The sequence below is a fragment of the Hippocampus comes genome, unplaced genomic scaffold, assembly GCF_001891065.2.
Source record: "Hippocampus comes isolate QL1 unplaced genomic scaffold, H_comes_QL1_v1.1 scaffold202, whole genome shotgun sequence".
Taxonomy (NCBI): Eukaryota; Metazoa; Chordata; class Actinopteri; order Syngnathiformes; family Syngnathidae; genus Hippocampus; species Hippocampus comes.
Window position 1 is genome coordinate 1,346,447 of NW_017805829.1, and position 25,740 is coordinate 1,372,186.

General features: G+C 41.3%; 2 protein-coding genes and 1 long non-coding RNA gene across 6 annotated transcripts in view; 1 reads left to right on the top strand and 2 right to left on the bottom strand.

Annotated features, from left to right (window-relative positions):
- Nucleotides 1–4,455: 4,455 nt before the first annotated feature.
- On the bottom strand, nt 4,456–7,125 carry LOC109526248 (homeodomain-interacting protein kinase 2-like). Its single transcript, XM_019887406.1, has 8 exons — nt 6,778–7,125; nt 6,318–6,509; nt 6,069–6,250; nt 5,799–5,922; nt 5,586–5,699; nt 5,431–5,517; nt 5,110–5,303; nt 4,456–4,980 (listed from the first exon to the last, which is right to left on the bottom strand). The coding sequence occupies exons 1-8, from the start codon at nt 6,979–6,981 to the stop codon at nt 4,500–4,502; spliced, it is 1,578 nt and encodes a 525-aa protein (XP_019742965.1). The 5' UTR covers nt 6,982–7,125; the 3' UTR covers nt 4,456–4,499.
- Nucleotides 7,126–7,261: 136 nt separating this feature from the next.
- Nucleotides 7,262–18,831, top strand: LOC109526264 (uncharacterized). The gene is made up of 3 exons (XR_002170296.1): nt 7,262–7,332; nt 9,435–9,436; nt 18,381–18,831. It is a non-coding gene; the product is annotated as an uncharacterized LOC109526264 (long non-coding RNA).
- A 1,409-nt stretch (nt 18,832–20,240) lies between these two features.
- gria2b (glutamate receptor, ionotropic, AMPA 2b) overlaps nt 20,241–25,740 on the bottom strand; it is a 51,293-nt gene continuing 45,793 nt past the window's right edge. For 2 of the 4 annotated variants that reach the window (XM_019887444.1, XM_019887441.1), the window contains exons 15-16: nt 23,892–24,026; nt 20,241–21,639 (exon numbers count right to left, since the gene is read on the bottom strand). In XM_019887444.1, coding sequence (XP_019743003.1) covers nt 21,475–21,639; nt 23,892–24,026 — 300 coding nt within the window. In that variant the 3' untranslated portion in view covers nt 20,241–21,474. Of the gene's footprint in view, nt 21,640–23,777; nt 24,027–25,740 lie in introns of all 4 variants that reach the window. The other 2 variants (XM_019887443.1, XM_019887442.1) reach the window with 2 other exon arrangements.

Below are 25,740 nucleotides of genomic sequence, written 5' to 3' on the forward strand. Positions count from 1 at the left end.
GTTTTTGGAATGTGGGAGGAAACCGGAGTACCCGGAGAAAACTCACACAGGCCCGCGGAGAACATGCAAACTCCACACAAGGGAAGTCGGAGCTGGAATTGAACCCAGGCCCTCTGTACTGTGAGGTCGACACGCTAACCACTGGACCACCGGGCAGCCCGCCTTTCGACATTTTATGATTAACATGCCCAGTCAATTTCAAGTCAATCAATAAAACTGGAGGCCACGCCGGATTTTCTTTTTTTCATGCGGGTTTTCTTTTTTTCACTTTCCTGATGCTTTAATGCAGATGGATGTGAGTCACTTGCATCCTCATGTAAAAGTACTGCGCAAGATTTATAAAGGGGATGATATTTTTCCAGCATCAGTCAGATTCTAAATGGTCTGCAAGGCTGCGCACACACACACACACACACACACACACACACACACACACACACACACGCACACACACATTTAATGGGTCTTACACAGTGCGGCATTGTGGCAGATGCAGGAAATCAATATGTGTCAAGCAATGCGACATTACTTTGCCACCTGAAGAGAAGCAATACAGTAGCTGTTTCAAGCTGGTGAAAATGTACTTCTGCTTAAATGTGCTCTTAGGCGCCGTCTGGAATTTTGGGGAAAATTCATCCCTCAAAGCCCATTTCACTCAGCAACATGAAATATGGTAGGCGTGTCAATCATAAGTAAACCGACAAAAAAGTCATAAAGAGTCACTGAGGTAACATGAAATATGGTAAGTGTGTCAATCATAAGTAAAGCCACAAAAAAGTCACAAGGAGTCATGCTTGAAAAGGCACAGGAAGTCTGCCAGTTTGCTTCAAAGTGGCCTTTGTTTCGTTAACTTCCGTCATTTCCACAAGTTCTTTGCAGGAAATTTAGCTCCGAAACCGGTTTCATTTAGCAACATGAAATTTGGTACGAATGTCTATCATGAGTAGACCCATTAAAAAAAAAAAAAAAAAAAAATCACAAGAAGCCATGCCAGAAAGGACTCGGGATGTCTGCCATTTTGGTTCAAAGTGACATTTGTTAAGGTTCTTTTGAGTATTTACAGTATTTCCAGTGGCTCGTCAAAAAAATGTAGCCCTTAAAGCCAGTTTCATTTTGCAATAGTAAATCTGGAAAAAGGAATAGACCCACAAAAATGCTTCAAGAGGCTATGCATGATCACACACAGAGAGTCTGCCATTTTTGTTTGAAAAGGCAATTAAGTGTGTCAAGTTGGTTGTTTTCATTGGTCTTTAAAACAGTTCAGTCCTAAAAACAGTTTCACCCAGAAAAATGAAATTAAATACCCGTAATTGTGTCTATCATGAGTAGATCCATGAAAAAGTCTGTAGAAGTCATCCCTGAAAAAACACAGGAAGTCTGCCACTTCGGTTGAAAATGACCAATTTAAGGTCATTTTGGTTGTTTCCGGGATTCACCCCAAGAAAATATACCTCCCAAATCAGTTTCACTTAGCAACTTCAAATTTGGTGGGCATTTCTGTCTATTAGATCTGTTGAAACCTCTGAAGAAGCTATGCCTGAAAAGATAAGGTCAGTCTGGCGTTTATGTTTGAAGTGAACATTTTAAGTTCATTTTAGTGGCTTGTTGGTTTCCTTCAAAGACAACCTGATCAGTAGTTTTTGCCCGAATGCTACCAAACTTGAACCACACATATAAGACAGATGAGCAACACAAAATTGTGAGATATTTTATTTTTCATTTTTGAGTGTGGCCAGCACATGGCGGCAAAAAGTTGATGACTCACCCATAAAGCACAAACTTCACAATTAACTCAACTCCGCAAGGTCAGAGCCTGGCCAAAACGATGGCTGTCATCCCATAATAATATTACAGTCCCCGCCCGCCCTCGCTGCAAACATGGACACCAGCCAGCATTCGACACACAAGGCGGTGAAGTGAATGAAAGCACACAGTCGAGAGTGGTGGTCTCTTGAGATAAAAAGCTGATACAATCAACTCTGCCTGTCAGGCTCAACCATGATGCACACACACACACACACACACACACACACACACGCGCTTACATGCAACCAGCAGGCATGAGTAAGGCAGTGGATTGGCGAAGATGACGACTGCCTTATCGAGCATAATATTGATTATATTCAAAAGTCCCTTGTTGGCAAGACATAGCACTCGACTGAAAACCCCCAAAGAAAGACTCCTTTGTTTGGGGTTTTTTTTGGGCGGGGGGTGCTTTTTCTTTGGCTTTTTTGTGACAATTATTTCAATGTCTTTCAAAACATTCAAAACGAACGCACATTCAAATTGTTCATTTTTACATTGTTTTTTTAATTAGTCTTTCAAAAAAGAAATCAAGTAAAAATTATCTTTTATATAAAGTTTGTAATGCCAAATAGAAAAGAAAAAAATAACATTGTTGAAATGCAGTCATTTTTAATAGTGTTTTTTTTTTTTTTTTTTGCACAATCCTTCCAAAAGAAGCATCAGCCTCAATGAGTCAATGATCAATAATGAATCATTTTTACTCTTATTTAACAATTCTGTAAAGGGATTTCAGGTTTTAGAATAATGATGTTTGGACCAAATTATTTCTATTTTCTACGGTTAACAAAATATATACTTTGACTCCTTTTGTACAAAAAAATGTTTCCTCATTTATGTGTTGAAGAGTTGAAACACTGTGTTCGGTGTCCTCGCTGGTGTCATTTTGCTTGATGGCCGAGCACGATTCAAGATGAAAAAAAAAACATTACTGTACTGCGCAGTGTGGGTGTGGGCTGATGTTACACTGGAATCAGTTTGTCACAGCCCATTCGGTGCATTCATGACGGGAATGTGGAACGACAGTAGCTGACTCTGACTGAAATCTAACATTGATATTTAAAAAAAAGAAATCATAGCCTCCACTCAACACAAGTTTGGAATCTTTACTTTATATCGAATCGACATGGAAACAGCAATGTAGTAACATTTTGAAAGAAAATGTAACGATTAACATTTTAGGCTTTGCCTTCATTCTGTCAATGGGCAGGCAAAACTGACACCAGATAATCGGAAGTCGTGTGTTGTACCGTTGGCTCTGATCTCAAGTGGCAAATTGTTTTTGTGTCGTCTTCATCTGTCAGAGAACAAAGCGTAACCGCGTGAATGCACATTGTGCCGGCCGCCACTTTTTCAAATGTCAGTTTGGATCAGCACCTTTGCTCGCCACCTAAGCCTGTCCGCCGGGCCAAAGCGCCCGCTTGTGACATTTGGGCGTCCTCCTCTGCCGGATAAATAAAGCTACTGTTTTCACGCCACATGACCAGTGGGAGGATAATCAGGTCGGGACGTTTACGTAGCTTCAGATGAGGTGAGCTACTTGACGACCAAACGAGAGGAGCTACTGCTGAATAAGATAAGCTCGAGCTAAATTAGAAGAAGTCGAGCTAAATGAGAAGAGATGACTTTTTCAATGGAGTAGATGAGGGTTAGCCTGCAGTGAAATAAATGTCTTTTTTGTCAAAAGGCTATCCTTTGAAACCCTTCTTTGAAACCAAAACCCTGGTTTCAATCCCTGCTTTGAACTGCCAACCCTGCCTTGAAAACCTTACCCTGACTCGAATGTTAATTTGAAACCCTAACCCGATCTTAAAATCCGAAATTGAAACCCAAACCTCATTACAAGTGTGCATTGATATCTCAGTGAACAGAGAACGACGGCCTTTAGGGCGTTTGTCAAGAGGTGCAAAGATGAATCGACAACAAATCAATTAACATATTCATTGATAATTATTTTTGATTATCTATTCATCGTCGAAGCCTTTGTTTAAAATTGTCCAAATTCTCAGAATTGCAGCCACTCAACAGTAAATGTCAAATTTCAATTGTATTTCAGACTTGTTGTGGAACCAAATTAAAAGATTTGCAAACTTCTCATTTTACTTTGAGAATGACGAGCAACATTTGTGCCTGTTTTCTGACACATTACCAACCAAACAAGTAGCTGAATTTATGTTTGTGCACTTTCTACATTGTCAATTTGAAATGTTGTCCTTTTGTTTAACATCCATTTTCCTATTCGCTTATCATCACAAGGGTCACAGAGGGTGCTGGAGCCTATCCGGGTGTCTTCGAGCAGTAGGCGGGGGACACCCTGAACCGGTCGCCAGCCAATCGCAGGGCACACACAGGGACGAACAACCATCCGTGCTCACACTCACAACAAGGGACAATTTGGAGTGTTCAATCAGCCTGCCATGCATGTTTTTGGAATGTGGGAGGAAACCGGAGTACCTGGAGAAAACCCACGCAGGCCCGGGGAGAACATGCAAACTCCACACAGGAAGGCCGGAGCCGGGATCGAATCCACGACCTCTGCACTGTGAGGTCGACGCGCTAACCACTGGACCACCGGGCCACCCTTTGATTAACATAAGGCTAGAAATTAAAACTTGTTTTTTTTTTTTTTTTATCCGATTCATCGACAAAACAATCGACAGATTATCTGGTAATGAAAAAAATCATTAGTTGCGCCCCTACTTTTTTCTTAATAGTACACCTTTAGGAAGATCCTTCCCCAGGGCCCAGGCCTTTGTTCCTGGTTCAGAACAGTAATGATGTTGTTGCTGGTGGTTCGGAGTTGGAGCACGTTGAAAAGTCTGGTTTTCATCCATCGCGCTTTGCTCCTCCATGAAGCGTGCCGCAAATCTGGTTTTCAGCTTGATGTACTTTGCATCCTTAGACTTAAGTCTCGAGTGAATCGAGAGCCGGGTGAGGCTTCGTTCGGCAGCAGGTTGTTTAGCTTGATTGGTGCGGTCGTCTTCATCGCCACTTTTTTGTCTTTTGGCGGGATGATGACATGTGGCATCATGGGACTTCTTGTGGATTCTTGTGGTGGAGGTTTTCTTCTTCTGGCTGCTTTTTGAGGAAGATCTCTGCAAAGTTGAAGATTTTCTTTTGCTCATGCGAGATGTTTCCTTCTTGCAGTGAGACATTAACTCATAGCACGACTTTGCGCTGCAAAACAAAGGGATGTTTATGTTACATGCTGGAAACCATCATTTGAAACCACAATCCTATCTTGAAACTGTATTCCGGTCTCGAAAGCGGCATTTGAATCCTCATTTCACGCGGCTACCAACGTACTGCTGGCTGACGTCACGATGAAGCTTCAGGTGGCTCATGGTGACGAACGGATGTGCCAGGACTTGACGCGGAGTCAGTCGCTGGGATGCGTTGAGGTGGAGCATTCCCTTGAGCACGTCCACAAACATCTGCTTGTCGTCTGCGTGCACGTCTTTGTCAGCGGGATACTGGGCATCGGAAACCCAAGGCTGGAGCTGAAACAAACCCAAACAATGTTGTGATCGCTGGCAGTTTTTTGCTCTTCACAGCAGGGCTCAGTCCCTGTCTGGGCGCGCCAGGGGTTGATTGTACTAGTGAGGTCTTAAGATTCAACCGACGTACTTGTTGAAGGTGATTGAGAGACGTCAGCTTTATCTTTCGGGTGTCTCGCGCTGCAAATCCTGTCTCTTGTTGGTAATATTCTGGCGTCTGGGGAGACACGGTGTGGGTTAGCCTAAAGCATTTGACCTCTAAAATTCACTTTAAAATGAGGTTGCCTTCAGTCTCCACGAACTGGTTTTGTTGTCCCTATGGAAAAAGTCCCCAGTCTTTTCTCCAGAGACTAGGATGTCCTCTGGAAAGGGACCTTGAGTCTCCATAATGTACTTTATCTGAAGAGGCAAAACAGAGACCATGATTAAGAACAAGCCCATGATTAGGAACAATCTATGAAGTCTTACTTTGATGGGAAATGTAATGTGGTCAATTACCGTTTCATATTCCTTCTTGCCAGGGTACATGTGAGTGCCGATGTAGAGGAAAGCCGCCACGCAACCGACAGACCACATGTCTGTTGCCTCAGTGTATGGGGCCCCCAGTAAGATCTCTGGAGACCTGTCAGAAGATAAAGGCTCAATTCCTGCGAGACATTAAATCTACAATAGAGCAACCCTTCGAGTGATTTGATAATTGGCCGACTAACTGACTTGGACTCAAGATTTCCCGATACAATATCATGGTGCAAAAATGCAAAGAAATACCAGTATGTGTGGCTCTGAACATTGGAGTTGTGTTTGGTGGCCGAAGCGCCTTGGGCCAAGCAGAGGTCACTGATTTTGATTCTGTACGGTTGCCGCTGGTGGTTGATCAGCATGACATTGTCCAACCTGATGTCCGCATGAATCATATGAGCACGCTTCAAGTGGTCCAGAGCGCTGGCCAGCTGCAAGGTCATAAAAAACACGGTTTGTCAGTCGTCTTCTTATTGGGGGTCCAAACTTCAAACGTACCTGATGGAGCATGGGTCGAATCTCTTTCACTTGAAGATGTTTGAATTGTCGTTCTCTCATGAGGTCATAAAGACTCTTGTCCAGATACTCGAACTCCAGACAAATGTGCCCCATGTCGCTGAAGACTCGTTTCCACAGAACTAGATGTCTTTTCGAGTTTTGCAGCATTTTTACTTTCTGCAGCGTGTCAATCTGCAGAGAGCACATGCCAAATGGAGTGCGTAGCATGGTAAAAACACCGTACCTACTTTACACCGCTACTTTTTACACCAGCATAAACAAGCACAAAATTGGCCAGAGTCTATTGGGTTAATAAGTTGAAGTGTTCAAAACTATTTTAGGGGTGTGGGAGTTCTAATCGAATCTTTTTTATTTTATTTTTAATTGCGTTTTACATGATCACTGATTTTCACAGAACTTCTGGAACATACCCTCCACATCAAACCGAGGTTCACGCTACCTCAATCTTGGCCTGCTCTGCAAAGCTGCCTTGATTCCTAATCATCTTCACCGCCACCGTCTTGTCGCTATCCATTTTGCGGCATTTGGCCACTTTCCCGAAGGTACCGCTGCTGAGTAACGACAGCACCTTGTAGCTGGTGGACGCCGAGTACAACCGGGCACCGGGGACCAAGCGGTCGCCAAATATGCCATACGAGTCCATCTCTGCTGTCTTACCTGTGCACCTGGACTACAGAATATCTTAGTACCGGCAACTTACTCGCAAATGGTAAATGGAGAGACGCAACAAAAACGTGTGGTGGTGGTGGATACCTTTGAGGGCACCATGATGCTGAGTGACATCACAATCACATAAGCGCACAGCTCATGGAATAGGTCATTTGACTGGGATGATGTCTACGAGTGGCATCATCTTGAAAGCTGTTGAGAAGAAGTGCATATAGTTTTACAAAAAAAACAACAAAAAAAAAACAAACAAAACGATAAGGTGCTGTCAGGGACATATTTATTCAAGCTTACCTCGATCGCTGACTATCGAAAAGCTCTGACGTACGTAAGTGAAACACTTTCTCGCCAACAGCAGAAATCCTCTCACACATCATTCTAAAATATTCTCATGTAACATAGTTTACAGAGATGAATGTTTCACTCGTGTGTGTGTGAGAACATTTCAGTTCTGTGTGTGTGTGAATGAGAGTTTCCAAAGTTAGTGTGTCAAAGTGCTTCAGTATCACTAAAGTGCGTGGGAGCAGTTTAGTAATGTGTGTGTGTGAGAAAGCTTCAGTTGTACGTGTGAGAGATTTTCAGCTTGTGGGCATGTGAGAAAGTTTCAGTGCTGTGTGGGTGAGCATTTCAGTTGTGTGTTGAAGGGGTAATACTGAATTTCTCTCTGTACCCGACAAACTTGTTCTACTTCAGTAGTCCGTGTGTAACAATAAGAGCATTTCAGTTATGTCAATGGAAGCGTTTCAATTGTGTTTGTGACCGTGTTTGGAATTGCCTCAATGAATACAGTAGTTTAAACAAGGTGTTCTCAAACTTTTTGGATCCGGACATTTCACTAAAAAAGTAAATTTATATGGACAAAGTAATGATGCATGAGGTCTTTCTCTGACATCTAAAATGTGATGCTTGTGTGCACTAAGCACATACTTGTTTGTTGCCCTCGTTTTTCTTTTGTTTTCTTTTTTTTTTTTTTTTTAGCAAATGTAATGAAAATACATAATGGTGCTGGTTATTTGGTTCATTCCCCCCACCCTCACACTTAAAAAAATCAACTCAACTCAACTATATTCATAGTGCATTTAATCTTTTTTTTTTAGCAATTTTAATGAAAAAAACATACTGGTTACCGTATTTGGTTCATTTCCCCCACCCCCCCCACTTAAAAAAAATTCAACTATATTCATAGTGCATTTATTTATTTATTTATTTATTTTTTTAGCAAATGTAATGAAAAAACATACTGGTTATTTGGTTCATTCCCCCAACTTAAAAAAATTTAACTCAACTCAACTGTATTTATAGTGCACTTTAAAACAACCAGCGATGTATACAAAGTGCTGTACGTGGAGCAAATATACAGTCTTGGTCTTGTCTCGGTCTCGATACTCTCTAGTCTCGATAATTAATGTCTTGGTCTCAGTTGGTGTGGTCTTGGCTACAATGCTACAGTAAGCTGTTAAAGTTGAAAGTAATTGTAGTGAAAGAAGTTACATTTTAAGTACATTTCAAAAAAATTACTTTCTCAGGATATCACACCTTTAATTTTAGAAGAGCTGACTTTATCCTATATAAAAAAGGACTACAAATAATGTTTCAGGAAAATATCTCTTGTTGGGGAAAAAAAAAGATTGAAAAAAAATTTATTTGGTGTTTAAGTCACTGGCAGATTGGAGCTTGTCGAAAATGTTTTGATCATCCTTCAGTTGTCACCCTGAGTACCAGACGAACATTATGCAGCAAAACGTGGCTTCTAGCTCAATATGTCAGTATTCTCTCAGTTCCTTTGAAGGGAGATTTTGGTTAAAAAAAAAAAAAAGCTGACTACATTATTTATTCTGATATTCGTGTATGAGAGAGATGCAAAGAGCTTTATGCATCCCTGGAGATGCTGTACATATCAATTAATGTATGTAAATCTGCAACTTGAGGCGGTTTAAGGCCTAAACATCAACTCCAGAGGAAGAAACGTCTCAATACAAGTAAATCTACACCATAGAATGGATTGAGAAAGTCGACACATCCTTGTTTTCTTGAGTTGTAACGAGGGCAAGTGGGCTTTGTCAAAATGGAAGGAATTATGACTACTTTGAAATAGCAGTTAGTGTAAGCACAAAATCCTGAGGTTTTTGCTAGAAAGCAAAAAAAAAAAAATGGAATAGCTGAACTTTATTTGGGGTTAATTCGACAATACTTTTTGAAAAGCTCGATGTTGGTCTTAACCTGGCATTTGAACCGTGGTGTGTAAGACTTTTTATATCGGCTGTATTCCCCACCAAATATGAGTATGTTAATCAATTACCCTAACAATAGGAATGGCCTTGAATCACCTTTTTGCTGTTTTATTTTACTTTTTAAAATTTGAGTTATGTGTGATGACTACTGCCTATTGATGGCATGCTGTAACAGAACCAATCACTGCTGAATAACAAGCGGTCCTTGTTTTATCTCGCTGTTGCTTTCCACTAAAGGAGAACTGGGACTTGTGATGAGAAAATCAAGCTTCAAATTGGCTTTATGAACCAGTTGTGTTTTTTTTGTCTCCTCTGTTCACTAATGAGCTAAAAGCCCACTGACTTGCCAATTCTTAAAGCCCTTTATTTAAACCAACAGTGTAATCTAGAGGAGTCAAAAATACAATTGGTTCATGAAGCAAATTTGAAGCTTCATTTCCCCACTTGGCTGAGACATCAGTCCAAGGATTTTTTTTTTATGGAAGCTTGTGCACAGATGGGAAAAGTGTGTGACGGTGCTGGGAGACTATGTTAAAAATATTTATTAATAAAGTAAGCTTTGATCTGTCTTAAAAGTCCTTCTACCGAAAAATTCAAAATTCACCTTATTTATTGAATGACTCGTGAGTGCGTGTGTGTGTGTGTGTGTGTGTGTGTGTGTATCTATATCTAGATCTATATCTATCTATCTATCTATCTATCTAGATAGATGTAGCTATCTAGATAGTTAGTGAAAAGCTGATTTGAAGTATACATTTTGATCATGCAGTGGATCTGCAGCTGAAGGCCTCCCCTCAAATAAACGACTCCGGACCAAAGACATCACAACAGGGTAGGCAGCTCAGAATGCAGCCTCGGGCCCCGGGAGATGGCTAATACTGGTCCATACCAACGCGCCCAGAAATGGAATTCTGGAATGTCCTTAATGGAGTCTCCTCCTCGCAGTTTTATTAGTTTGAAGATGACTTTGTTTATGTCAAGTATTTAACAAAAGCTGTCTATGCTTATCCACCATCCATGGTCCTCCCAGCCTCGCCGTCAGCAGGATGTGCGGACATTGAGGGCAAATGGCAATGTGCGGTCCTCTCAAACAAATATGAGCAGAGTAAAAGCAAACACCTGGCTGGGGTCATTACACGCTGTTTGCATATGCGACCGTTTTGAACGCCTGATTAGCTTTGATCCGCACCCTGTTAGTTCACAATTGAATGCCTCAGAAGGCAACCTGGCACTTTTGCTGACTTGGATGTGAATACAGTGGAAGTCACATACTGTACCTCACTATAACGTAGCTGCACGAGACACCCAAATGGCTGGGCAAACGTTTTTTTCTCCAGAGCCATATTTGATTTTTTTTTCTTTTTTTTTTTTAAATGGACAGAAGAGCCAGCCCATCTAGATGGTTGAAAACATAGAATAAAATAAATTATATGGTACAAATCATAATTAAATGCCGAGCATTGCAGTTCATCTTTGTTGTGGGCCACATTGTTGGTACTGTTTCCCTCACAGGGAATATATCAATCTGGAATCCATTCATCCACCCGCCCACCTATCTATCTTTATATATTAGGGTTGTGCATGCATTTCTTCATTAAAAGTCAATCTGATTTACATTGCGATGCAAGGAGGGCACTTTGATTGAAAGATGGTACATTTTGTGATGGAACAATTAGATTTGTTTAATTCGATGCACTTACTTTGAAATCAAAACCAATTTTGTCATTCAAATTGGTTATCTTTTAAATATCTATTTTCTCTTTCATGTTACTCTTTATGGCATTTTATACACATTTTATCGAATTCAAATTTTTTCATACATTTTATATTTTTAGATGAATTTTTCTCGTATTATCTTGACTTGGTTTTTAATCATCCAGGTGGGAAATGGCATTCCATGGAAAAAGTCACCTCGCTCTGAGAGCAGAGGGACCGAATCCCCATTAGTAACGCCCCTCCCCTTCCTCCTAACGCTCTAAATATTTCACAACACAATTTATTTTTAATCTGCCGTCCGTCTGCAAATCAGAGTGATTCAGTTCCATATTGTGGCCTCTCCTGGCGGGGCGGTGTTGGCTCTCATGCCTTTTTTATGAGCAGCATGTGGAAGCTCAACTGGGACATTTGAAATGAATAATTGTTCACATTTACAAAGAGTAAAAAAGTCATTGTTTCTGTCGTTCTTTTTTTTTTCTGGCCGGGATTGTTTCTGAGCATGTCGACAGCCTCGAGGGGGGGAAGATATTCATCTTGCGACGATATGATGACTCCTCATGACAATAGCAAATGCCGTAGGATGACAAATGTATCCTTGTGGTGATATTTAAAAGGATGCGTCCTCCGCAAGCTCTGCGCACAATGGATATAAAAACCCGACACACCTCTCAAATGCTGGCCTTCTGTGACATAAATTAATGAGAACAGAATGAAACATTATAAAATGTTTCCACCACGAATGAGATGTATATGTTACATAACCAGGAGATCAAGTGGTTGGTCCTACACGGCCGCTTATAACTGGGGATGTGGCAGTGGTCAGAATAAATTAATCCCATGGGAGTCAGCGCACTCCTGTCACCTCTGATGAACCTCAAATAAAACTCGGATGTTCCAGTCAGCTTTCCCTGGCATTTTCTTAAAGAAATACAGTAAAATAAATCCGATCCATATTGGTCGGGCCCTACGTTATACCTCGTCATAATGATCATATTTGGGCAAATGCCACAATTGGAACCATTTTCTGTATACTCAAGTATCAGGAAGAAATAATCGTTTGTGTAATAATATATTCTAAATCTCTATGAAATGATCATGGAGTTAGCCCACGCTCATTCTCACTGACCTGACGGCAAGCAAACAGGAAACATTAGGAGCACGTCAGCCTGTGAGCCAGTAAATATTTCAATATTTCCCTTTGTAAAGAGCTAAATTATTAACACACAGCGCGACCACAATGGATATTTTTAGTCGGAACCAAAAACTTTGCAATATTAATATCATTCTCCAAAGCCATCCGTCACGTCGTAAACAAAGAGGCTTTTTAATTGAAAGCAATGCGGAGAATTTCCGGCACGTGGCGTGACGACGGCAAAAGCTGAGAGTTGCAGACGAATTGGTTTTATTGGCGAAGAATTGTTGCATGACAAAATCCAGATGTTTGTCAACTTTGGACACTGCGTATTTGAAAATTTTCACAAACCTGATAAAATATAAGCCATATAAATTACTTCTTTCATTTCATGACTGCTGCACTATGATTAGACTGCTTTTATTTCTCTTGACTTCATTTATTTGACACAAAAACAAAAAAAAACCCATTGAAAAACTATTCCTTCATTTGGTAAAGTATCTGACAAATTCGTTTCAAGACAAATTAGTCTCTTTTTAAATGTATTACTTTTATCATCTGTTTTGTGGGTCTCATTTTTCATGCACAAAGACCCGCCAAAGAAATATCAAAATGTGAAAACAAATGTATAACAGCCAATTTAATGTGTATATATATATAGATATATATATCTCTATTTATCGATGCATTTGTTCATTTCTGTATGTATTCTTTCATGTCATGATTTATGAATGTATTATTTTATTTGCATGTTTATTTGATTCGACAGAAAACGCTGCAAAAGCGTCGTCACCAGAGCCAGCGAAAGAGAGGAATTCATCTGTTTCCCGGCTCATTTCAGCCACGTAGCCACGCCACTGAATAATTGATCAATTGGTGCTTTGAAAGTGTCGTCGACTCGGAGCGACTCTCTCGCACCTCTTTCTTGCCTCTCAGCCTTTCAAATGAAAACAACTTTCTTGTCAGTTCCAATTCGTTTATTCCGTCAGATAAACAGAGGTGCTACTGTGCAGGAAGTTGTTTTGTGCACAATGTTTGGTACGAGCAGGAGCGATTCTAGGATGACAAATTCACAGGGGTGACAGTCTGCGCCAGAGTAAATTCTATAGGAAGGCCTTCCGTTGGCACCGGGGGAGTGGGCGGGGCTTCACATTTTGCAGCTTCAAAAACGTCCACACACAATCGAACTTGTACAACATTGGGCCTAATGAGACATATACATAGCAACCCCACACACACACACACACACATACTAATTTATATTTATCCATCTCGCCATCCATTCCATTTACCTATCCATACTTAAACAAAAAGTCTGGCACAGTATTAAATGTTTGATTCACACCATGTAAGTATTTGCATCATGACTTCTTTTGATGACGTAAGACTTGACTTGAAACAAGTTTATTTTTTCCTAACGTTGCATCATCGTGTTTCTCATAAAAATTGCAACAGTATGAGTTTTTCCTTGCCCAAATTTGACTTCATTCCATAGATTTTTTTTTTGTCTTCAAATTACTTTTTGACCACATTTTTAATTTTTTATTTTGGTAACATTACAAGTTAAACAATAAATGAAAATGCAAAAAAAAAAAAAAAATCAATACATTATTTTTTTTAAAGATGAGTCCACTACTCATCTTAAAAAAAACCCAAAATGTATTTATTATTTATTTATTTATCTTGTGACAAACAGACAACTCACAATATCAATGAAATATTTGTTGTGGCTAAAGTGATGAATTTCACGTAAAATGAGCACGTATACTGCACACATATAATGAACAGGCTGCTTTACATCTTAATAGAATATGCGGGAGAAAAAGGAACGACTTTAGTGTGCGCGTGTACTGCACGCCGTCATCAACATCAAGGTCTGAGCGCGCCGCATGAGAATGTCCCCGATCAATAAATAATGAGCGGTGTGCTTAGCCCGCTGGAGCTGCGGAGCGTGCTGGGACGCCGCTGCTAAGGTGTGTTAGGTAACAAGCTGCATGCTGATGTGCCGCTTTCAACATGACTGACACCCAGGAAGTTCACTTGGGGAACAGGAAGTGAGGGAACACATCAGTGGGAACACTCAGGGGAAGACTTACAAGTGCGTGTGTTTCATCTTAAAATGGTTACAATGTTTCTTTGTGGGATATGTACTACAGGTTGGGGCTCCTTTTAGGAGAATTTACACATAGGATTTCATCAAAGTACGAACACTGGAATTTGCCCAAAGTAGCTTCTTCAAACCAAAACGGATGACTTCCTGTTCAGTTTTGGACACGGGTCCTTGACGTCATGTCAATTGGTGAAACTCTTGTCGGGGCTGATTCCCTCGCCCCCCGCCCCTCCCCAAAAAAATTCAGTGAATCTGTGAAATGATCAGCAAAAGTTGAAGATGGTAGATTTTCTGTTCAGCGACATGGGTCTTTGAGTTTTTTGTGGGTCCTGTTACGAAACCTGTCCATCCAATTTCATGTTGATCTGTGAAACTGCTGTCGGTGGCAAATTTTTTTTTTTGGGTGAGAATCCTCAAAGCTCTCATCAAATCTTGACGCCAAGCCGTGGAATGAAGCCAAAATGGCTCCCTCAAACCAGAAGCACGAGCTTCCCGTTTGGTTTTTAGGCAAGGGTCCTGTTACAATGCTTGTCTCCTTCCTTCAATGCCGTAGTCAGGTTGAGATGTGCACAACACGCATTATTCGGTGAAGGCTGAATGCTGAATGTAGTCCACAAAAAAGAAAAAAAAAATAAGACCACTGCACACACATCATGAACAGGTAAAAAAAGGTTGCTTTACAGCTTAACACAATATGCAGGAGAAGAGGGAACGACTTCATTGTGAAAATACAACTCCTTTTTTGAACGACTTCCTTCTGGCTATATAAAATTATCCTTCAAAGTTTTTCAGTTAATTTTCTGATTTTAGTCTTGTACTTTTTTTCCTTGTAACATTCGTGAAACTTCTTTCTTAAAAAAAAAAAATATGATTCTCATCATTGTAACTTTTTGACGATGTAACTCTAATTCTAGCTTTATTTTTGAGTGATTTTTTTAAATTACCCCGTTTTTTTAATGTTCATATTTTTATCTCATTTTTCAAATTTTCTTTGATTTCATTTTAATTTTTGTTTGTATGAATCCAACTTTGAAGAAAAAAATCGGAAAGTAGTACAGTAATGTGACTGTAACTGTCCTGCCTGTCACTATTTGTCGATGGCATAGCCCAATGAAGGAAGATGCATTATTAGTTGTCAATCAATCATCATTATTGCCCTAAATATGTGAAAATGAATAATTTCCTGCAACACAGTGGTTGGGACTCACCGAGTTAAGATGAAGATCGAATCACATCTTACAATTTACATGAGTTTGTCATTTACATTGCATTTCACATTCCCATTCTCAGGCCGATTCAAAGGGTCCGCATCCTTTTTCTTGCAACTTTTGCGTATGCGCTCAGGTGCTGTGCCACAACACGCGCGAGCGGACATAAATGAGAGAGAGGTGAAAAATGGAATCCGAATGCAGACGATCCATCTTTGGAGATGAAAACGTCCCTGGATGCGGCTGCCATGTTTGACGGCGAGATTGGCGAAGGCAGATGGCACCTGGACGGGGAGCTCGCTCCCCTTTCCTCCAGTTAACGCCTCACGTCCCTCATGTGCACCATCGAGCTTTCATTTGACTCCTTTTGGAAAGACGGGATTATGATACATGGATGTTTTCCTTTCACACTTTTTTTTTTCTTTTGCTGCACAGATGGCAACTAACCTGGACCCGCCCACAAACATCTGTTGCATCATTTGTCGCTTGCTAATTTGAAAATAACATCATTAAGGTGGCAGACGTCAAGACGTACTTATTAGGGCACAGCAGTGCCCAGGTGTGAAGTTTGATGGGCATGCCGAAGCCATTTTACTTTGTAACAGTCATTTTAGCAACATCTTGTCAACATTAAAAAAAAAAAAAAAATTGCCCCTAAAGCCAGATTTACATGTCAGCATGAAATACGGTAGACACGACTATCATGAGTAGAGCATCCCCCAAAAATTTTCAAGAAGCCATGCCCGAAAAGACACAGGAAGTGTCACAGTGCGTGGAGGTGGTGGACCCCAAAAAGCAGGCAAGGGTGTACTTGACCCGTTGTATTGATAAAAACAGGGAGAAAACTAAATCCTAAACAAACAAAGTCCTGAAAACAAAAAGAATCCAAAGTAGCAAACCCAAACCAAGACTGACGCAAAAAACTATCAATAACAGAAACATGACCAAAACATGACCAAAAACATGACAGCAACAAACATGACAGCAACAAATAAACAATGACCCGACAATGAGTGGTCGTGCCGGGAGTCCTTTTTTAAACAGCTAATTACATAACCACCAACAGGTGTGCAGCTGCAGGGGGAGCCCTACAGTGCCACAAACAGAACTGTGACAGGAAGTCGACCATTTTGGTTTGAAGTGGCCATTTTGGGCATATTTTGATCCATTCCATCTCATCTAAGAGATTTGGATACAATTGCACCCAAATGTAAACCAACTTAACTCGAGAAATTGATGCCGGTAAATTGTGAGAGATTTTAGCTTTTGGCATTGTGTGTCGGCGGAGCAAGGTAGCAAGGTTTCATCACTTTGCATCAACCAGGAAACCGAGCGCTCAGCTCCACAAAGTCAGTTTCACTTAGCAACATTTATGTGCGTCATCTCCAGTGCGGAAGCTGCTGCTTATGATGATTATTATTATGATTATCACCATTATTAAATGCATCCGTGACATTTCTGGAAGAAATGCCAGCCCCGGCACGAGCATCTGTCCGTGGGCAAAAGACAACACGATGACATCTCTCCGTGCCTTGTTGTCATGGCGACGTAAACTCGTTCCCCGCCGAATTGCATAATCTGCCCGCCGATGTTTTGTTCTCATGGGCGCCTTTCAAATCTATGCATGGAAGAGCAACACCATCCCCCGTTTTCCCCTTTCATCCACATCCTTTTCTTTATGTGGAAGCAGCTGTTGCCATGACGACGCTGACTTTGGGATAACTGTTTCCCAGCAGCCGCCAACCGTGGTTACAATTTGTATTTCCTGACCAAAGGAGCCAACCATGCTGTCATCAAGCAAAATCGTCTGTTACATTTCAAAAGGTATCGGGGAGTCATCAAATCGAAAGGGTATCACCTGTGTGACTTCTTTTATACATCTTCAACTTTACTGTACACCCTTGCCGTCCTTGCTCCGACACCGTGGATGGAAAATTGACAAGTCAAGTTTGCCCTCCAGTCGCTGATGGTGTGGTGGTACACTCGTCTGACATGCGTGCGGGCAGCATGGAATTGGTTCCCACTCAGTAACGATGTGTGTGAATGATCATTTGTCTCTACGTGCCCTGCGGACTGACTGGTGACCAGTTCGGGGTCTGTAGTCCGCCTTCCGCCCAAACTCAGCTGGGATAGGCTCCAGCAACTCCCCACGACCCTCTCCAGGATAACCGATGTTGAAAATGGAGGGATGGATGGATGGAGTTTGTCCTCCCATTTTGTGTTTGAAGTACTGAAGATGACACTCTGACACTCTCCACCTTCTCCCTTGCTCACCATGCATTCCGCCACACGCACTCTGATCCAGCAGTTTTATTTGGTTCCCAAAGTCAGCTTTACTTTGCGGAGATCTTTTACATTTTCCGCCCCAAACGCGTGGAACACTCTGCAACAAATCGTAAAACTCCCTCTCTGTAGACAAGCCGGTCAAAGGACTTTGAGAGGCAGTGTAAAAGGAGCCTGTCGCACAGCTCTTGGATTGGATCTCATCAGACTCCCGTAAAGCGGCAGCGTCGTAGTCCTGCGGGAGTTGAGTGCTCATGCGTGAGCGCAGATTAATTTTGTTTAATCATCCCCGGCCGAGCAAACAGCCCATAAGGACTCTTGATTACATCAAAGTGCCCGCCGCTGACTGGTGGAATGACGATGATGGTGTCTCTCCTGGGGGAGCTATCACATCAATAAGTCATTTCCACGACAAAACGCCGGCACACTGCTAAGGTTCTATCTTCGAAATCAGGCACCAAATCAGGAACGTTAATTGTGCTTTGGCTTTGACACAATCGAAAGAAAAAAAGCCCAGCATAACTTGAACAAGGGCCGAGGAAGTCAGCCATGATTTAGCGGAACTGTGACAAATTTTGAGGAACCTTCGCAGGATTTGGTGAAAAATCTCACAAGATTTTTGGAATTCTTGCAAGATTTGAAAATGTCTTGCATAATTTAGGAACTAGCACAAGACTTGATTTTGTCTGTCTTTAGTGGTGGAATTGATGACTCGGGGGCGAGGCAACTTTTTGTGCTGGAATGCCCAGAGAGGCCCCAAACACGCACCTGATGGTAGACTGGACTTGGGCCGACACAAAAATGAAGTTCCGTCTGTTTTTACATCAAGGGCGCAGGCGGCAGTCTATCAAAATAGGACCCTTAGTCTTGCAAGAGTTGAGGAAATCATGTGTGATCTTAGCTTCCGTGTGACTTCCCTGTGAAGTCTAGCAAGATTTACGGCAGGGGGGTCCAAACAACAGCCGTTTATCTCACAGAGTAGATCCAGCTCTGCATGAGACACCAAACGAATCCCATCTCTGCATTCGGAACCCGAAAAAGAGCAAACTCCTATGTGGCAATTTTTCAAACAGTTACTTGAGGATCATCAATGTGATGTCTTCAGAAATCAGCCGGAAAGCACCAAGTGGAAGAAACCGTTTCTCTTTTTTGCCTTTGAATTGTGTTTTGAAGATGAATTGTGTTGTTCTTTTTATCCTAAGTGGTTTGTTTGTATCTTCGAATACAAAGAAATGTTCAACAGTATATAAACAAATATATTAATAGTAATAACACCCTCCCTTCTCACTCTGCCCGCTTCACCTTTTTTAACTAACCTTGACCCGCATGTCTAATGCTGGTTTTAGTATCGACTTTTTTGTCATGTCACGGGCTGCTAAAAAATTGATGTGGCGGGCTGCAAAAGGCCTCGGGGCCGTAGTTTGGACACCCCACACTTAAAGAATTCACACATGATTTTACAGAAGTGTGATTTGACCCTTCACTGAATCCTCGTATGATGTGAGGGATTATTGCATTAATTTAGCAGACTCCGCAGAAGATTTTCGGAAGTCTTCCACAATTTACCAGGAAGTCTCCCAAGATGAGAGTCCAATGTGTCTCATTTGAGTTGGTTGAATTTGCACAAGGCCTGAGGAAGTCTTGTGTGATTTTGCAGAATTCTCGCAAGATTTGTTCCACAAAGTCCCATTCCGAATAACTGGGAAGGCTCGCAGAGATTTCTTCATCATCATCACACAAGACCGTGTTCTTCTGCAGAAGGTTCACACAACTTTGGGGGAGTAGGATAAAATTTGAAGTCTAACTTTCGAAAACCTTGAAGATTTGTTCAAGTGTTGCATTGGGGGCGCAAGTCTCACCCCAGCGCCATTTCAAAATGGCTTGCATGAATATAGAGGCACTGTTTCCCCAGAAGTCTTCTTACACTCCAAACGACTTTTTGATTTGACTTTGTTGCATCACAAACGAGAGCCGCAGAGATCATCCATTTTCTCAAATTTATTTAAGAAAGAGTCCCAAAAATAAACAAGTTAGCACACATTCCAAAATACAAAATGTCAGTGAGAATAGCCTGAATTTACGCCATATGGAACTTAGAAGCGACTACAAGTATATGCGTGTTACCTATTGTCAGAAAACGAAAACCACAGCCATAGTAATCATAATTATGATAAGAATAATACAGATAATTGCCCCAAATGTATCTTACACGGGGCTTCTTTACAGCTCATAAAAGAGATAAAGTGAGTCTTATGAGTTGAGAAGTGCTTGTCTTTAAAACAAACAAACAATCAATAGAATTCTGACGTCCGTTCATTAAAGTAGTTTTGAAACTATTATCGAAATGGGGCTAGGCTTTTTTCAAATGTCACCATTTTTATACAAAATATATGCATGTATGTGTGTGTGTGTGTGTGTGTGTGTGTATTATGTATTTATGTTTTTTTCTGAAAATTTCCAAACACCATCACGACTTCTACGTTAAAGTGTAAACACTTTGGTGTGTGGGTTTTTTTTTTTTGGCAGTCATGAAAACAGAAAAAAAAAATGTATTTGTTTTTTTCTGAAAATTTCCAAACACCGTCACGACTTCTACGTTAAAATGTAAACGCTTTTGTGTGTGTGTGTTTTTTTTTGGCAGTCATGAAAACAGAAAAAAAAAACCCCGTCTCGTCCCAACAACGGCAAACGACATGCAGAAACCGCTGCTACGTCTTCGTCAGGTGGATGCAAAAATACATGGAAAACAACAAAAACAACCCCCGGAAAAAAGGCTATTTATTTATCATTATTAGCAGTGTCGTCACCACCGACTGTACAACTATAGTTTACAAAAAAAAAAAAAAAGTCATTTACATTCACTGAAATGACAGTGATTGATTATATTAAGACTCTATATTCATCATCTACTGGCACTAAGATTTGGCACCCGTCACTTATTTGGCATTTTTCCTCGATGCCTCTTGAACGCCCCTTTTCCATTGTTTTTCTAATATATATATTTTGCATTCATGGCGTGTAAACAGGTTCACTTCCTCCTGAAAGCGCAACAAACGACTCTGGTCTTCGGCAGGAAAAAAGAAAAAATCAAACAAACGGAGGGCAGTGGGGGGGGGGGGGGAAATCACAGAAGTTGAAAAGGAAGAGCGAAAACGTCGATTCCAAAAGTGTCAAGCATTGACATATAGTTCGTATCAACACCAAATGTTAACGAATAAAATATACAGGTTTTTAATTACATGATATCTGTCACTGCTTCTTATTCTTTCCTTTCCTCTCCACGCGCGCTGCCGAGTATCTTGAAAAGCTATTTTGTGAAAATACATAAAAATAGTTTTTTTGTTTCTAGTTTCTTGGGCTTTTCTTAAGAAAAACTTCAAAGGACTATTTCACATTTTTAGAACGCGGATGTGCTTCCTGTTTGGGATGTTGCGGTGGCGACCGATTAACACACACGCTGGCACATACACACAGTTCATGACTTGGGGAGAAGCTGCTGTCAATCAACCCCTCGCTTCCACACATTTAGAAAAGGAAAAAAAAAATCCAAGATATTCCAGGGTTGCCCTTTATTTTTTAGTTGAAAATATTGACCGGGGACAAAGTCTTTGCGATCTCCAACGTTCCCATTCAAGAAAAAAAAAAGTGCCAGAACAGCGAGCAAGAGTAGGGAGCATTGGAGGGTGGGCTTGGGGACGGGATTTCGGAAGAAAAAAAAAAAGAACCAAAGCGCTCTTTTTTTTCTTTACTTTTTGAAACCATGGTAAGGCACTCGGAAGTTGGTCTGGGATCAGGACAGGTCTGTCAGGCTGACGTTGAGGCCCATGTCGGGCCTGACGTACGGGACGGCGTGGACGGCCTTCGGGAACTCCGGAGTCATCACCCGACCATTCTCCCCAGTGCTCCCGGTGACCGAAAGTCTCGCCTTATTCCTCATGGCGTCTCCAAAAGTCATCTGCAGGGTGGAGGGAAGGGCCGGGGGTGAGGGACATTCCCACAAACAAGAAAGTTAGGCAAGTCTTTCCTCAAGTGCGCAAGCGTGAAAGATTAATATTTATATATGGATAAATATGTATGGGGATGAGAACTAAAGGGTGCGAGTGGGTGGCGGCGACACGACGCGAGAATGAGGATGCGCGGATGGTATGGTGGCAAGCATTAATTTAGCATGACAATGCGTGGCCATCAACAGTCATACATGAGCATGGTCTGAAGGGAACTTAAATGGACAGACAACGTACGAAGCAGAGTCAGCGCCATCAGCTCAAAGGAAAAAAAAACCGACAGTGGTTCTTTGGCATTTGAACAATTTTAACATCTAGAATTAAAAAAAAAAAAAAAATCTCATGTTGTTTTTGGTGCTTTCTTTGGTTGTTATTGTATCCATGTAGCTACCTAGCTAGCCACATAGCTGGCTACTTAGCTGACTAGCTAGCTATCTACCTACCTAGCTGACTTGTCAGCCACCTAACTACTGTAGCTCCCATGCAATGTATCTCTCAACGATTCACAACATTATGAACCTATCAAATCCAACTATGACAATATAATTTGTGATACAATACGAATAACTCCAATTCCGACGTGATTCACTACAATTATGCGATTCACTCCAGTTACGACACAACACCCTTTCACTATCGTGGAGTAAGATGAACTATAAGGATTTGATACGATCCAATTCCAACACAATTCACTCCAATTTCGATTCACTGCACTTAAGATAGATACAATTGACTCTTATTAGGATGAAATACGATTCACTCCACGTCTGATTTGTTGTAATCCAATTATACAATACATTACGATTCACTCCAATTAAGATGCGGTGCAATCGAATTGGATGACAAAACGACCCACTCCAATGACAATGTAGGTCACAATTCACTTACAAAACGTTTCACTCCAATTATGAAATGATGTACGACATGAATTGAACACGATACAGCTGCCTCCAATTTACAACATGATTTACTGCAATCACAATACAATTACATTATGATGCAATGTCCTTCAATTACTGCAGGATTCACAAACAATATATACAGATCATTCGCTTTAATGATAGTAGGGTTCACTAGAATTACGACGATTCACACCGATTCTAATAAGATTAATCCTTTGCAATACGATTCATTAATCCGCAATGCAATTCGCCCCTCACTCCAATTCTGAGACAAATCATTTGCAAAACGACTTCCTTCTGCTGTGATACGATTCTCTCCAGTTCTGGTACGATTCACTTCAATTGCAATATGATTCGCAGCAATTCCGATTAGGATGCCATACTCTGATTACAACGTGAGGACGCTATGGCTCAATCTAGTTGCGATGGTTTCATGCCAGCTATATTCACTGAATATGATGTGATTCGCTCCAATTACAATGCGAGTACGATTAAGCTCCACCTGAATTACGAGTAATAAGCCGATTCACTGCAATTCTCATCATATTCGATACATTTTAATTGAAGTACAATAAGATTCACTGTAATTATGACGCAATCTAACATTACGATGCGTTTGTTTAAGATGCACCACTCACTCCAGTGATGCGTCACTCCAACTGTGACACTATTCACCTACTGTGTGATATTTGGTCATGATCTGAATTCATAAAGTTGATCACATTGCACGTTTTGCCCGGTCAAATTGTTTTGCAATATCTGACCACTTTTTTGGATAAAATCACTGCTACATATTCATCATTAGCATCACACTATCCTTTTCGTCGAGATTTCACTAGAACAGTTAAACCTTCTTTTACCATTGAGTGAAAACTTTTCTCTAACTAATTTGACCCCCCACCCCCCAAAAAAAGAATTCTGGCAAATAAAATGAATGTTTGAGAGTCTTTCTTTTTCCCTTTTTCAGCATGGCGCTGACACTCCTTGTTCCAAACACGATCATTATGCTTTAACAAAAGAGTGTGCGTGTGGCTGGTATGTCTTTCTCTCAGGAAATCATAAGTCACCACTACATCCGATCCTTTGGCCAACCTCTTCATTCACTAACACTGAAGGATGGAACGGAGGATGGAGCCGAAAAAAAGCGTGCAAGTTTGGGGGAATTTATGAAAACCTCGTGTCCCTACCCCCTAAATTTTTACACTTTCGATCCCATATACGTTGTAACCTTCCTTATAAGTTGCAAAATTCTGTGAATTCTGCGAGGAAGTTGGGTTAATATTCTGTGCATTCTTTGCCACCTTCATTCGTTTGGCCTCAGCTCGGGACTTGTAACAGAACTCGATCAAGGCCACCAGCATGGCCAAGCCGAGCCCTCCGACCAGAATGTAGAAGACCCCAGCCACGTTGCTCAGGCTGAGGGCGCTGGTCTTCTCCTGCGGGGGGGTGCGGACGCATATGACACAGCAGTCAGCGGAAGAAGCGACGGCGTCAAAAAATAAAAACAAAATAAAATACACCAACAGAACCACATACCAATGCACACTGAATCATTTACTGTTTCTTTTCAATCACATCCAATAATCACAACAAAAACAAGACAGATAGCGTGATTGGTCACTTGGGGTAAGATTGAAAGCAGCAGTAGTAATTGTGGGTTGAGGTTAGTCAAAATGGAATGCAGCAGCAGTCATTTACTTCATGGCTGGATTGACACCGCATGGATCCAGAGACGCAATTCCTACGATACGGACGTTTGCTTTTGCCCAACTCGAACCCGAAACCCGAACCGCAATTAACCCCAAGCCCAACCCTTTGAACCAACCCTAACGCCTCATTCTTTTTAGAAGATATCAGCTTCCGAGCCTCAATCCCAAATGCTTACCCCAAACACATTTAGTTTGGGATGCGGCATTTTTTTAACCCTGACCTAACCTGAAATCAAGCCAACGTTCAAAGCATAGCACTGCTAACATTTTAACTTTGCTCAGGCCCAAGCAGTGGCAACTAAATTGGGTGTTCATGCACCCTAAGAGATTGCGTGCCCTGTTGGTGCGGTTTCGGTAGCTGCGGTTTGTTTCATGGTTTTGGACACACTTTTGGGAGAGGCCCGTAAGTTTAAAATGTAGTTTGAAGACATGGAACTGGAAGTCTGAGCGGCAGAGGCGAACAAAAAATTACTGAGGGACAGAGAGTAAATCAATAGCGCCGATAACTTTGGCAAAGCCACCGGCCGTATAAACGCCTTGAGTGTGTGGCAACTGGATGTAAAAATTATCTGCCCATCCTGCGTAGCATTGTGTCGAACACTGGGACTGCATACGGAAAACCGCTCTGCGAAAGGCCAGCGCCAACAATTGTTCAATGTACTAAAATGACTCAAAGACACCAAAATGGGAACGTGGCATGACTCCTTCTTGTGACTGACTCAAAGTCATTCGCTGAGAGCAGCGGTGTCATATTAAGTTTTGTGACGGGCATAGTTTTGATTGCCCTTGGAGGGCCATTACGACCGTGAACTCCTCTAAATGTATAATCACATGTACACAACGGACTAGTTTAGAAATCAGAAAGGAGTTTAAAAGATGTTCTCCAACTCTTTAATTTATTTTAAAACAGGGTTGGTAACAAAAAATGCTAGCAATATTTCAATGTCATTGAAAAAAAAGAAGACAACAATTAGAAATTTGGGGTATTTTAGCAAAAATCATGGAGCACATGCTTTGCCTTCGCAGGTCACATAAAATGATGTGGCATGCCTGAGAGCCTTCAAAGCTCCAATATTGCATTGCCGAACAGACGCGATGTTGCGATACTTTTTGTTTCTGGGATTCCGCTTCTCATTTTGCTCGCGTTATGCTGGCACCGCCTCGCGGACTGGTTTGTACAGGTATTCCACAACAAGTATTTATGAGCGTAAATTCAGCCAGTGCAATTGGTCTCAGGTTTGAGCAACCGCATTGCACGTACAAAATCGATCAATTGGCATCCCGCAACATGCGAAAATGGATTTGGCAGACGCAATCCTGATTGGCCTAGTGGGTAGATCGGCTTCCACATCTGTTTGCATTTTGATCTGCACGCGGTTGCACGCCTTTCATAAATCAGGCAGCCCTTGTCGACTTTGAAATAATGATATTGGCAAACCAA

Coding starts and splice junctions, on each gene's coding strand:
- LOC109526248 (XM_019887406.1), bottom strand. CDS start 6,981: ATGGACTCGTATGGCATATTTGGCGACCGCTTGGTCCCCGGTGCCCGG. Junction 6,510..6,777: donor CAGAGCAGGCCAAGATTGAG/GTAGCGTGAACC, acceptor TGCTCTCTGCAG/ATTGACACGCTGCAGAAAGT. Junction 5,304..5,430: donor CTCTCAATCACCTTCAACAA/GTACGTCGGTTG, acceptor GGTTTGTTTCAG/CTCCAGCCTTGGGTTTCCGA.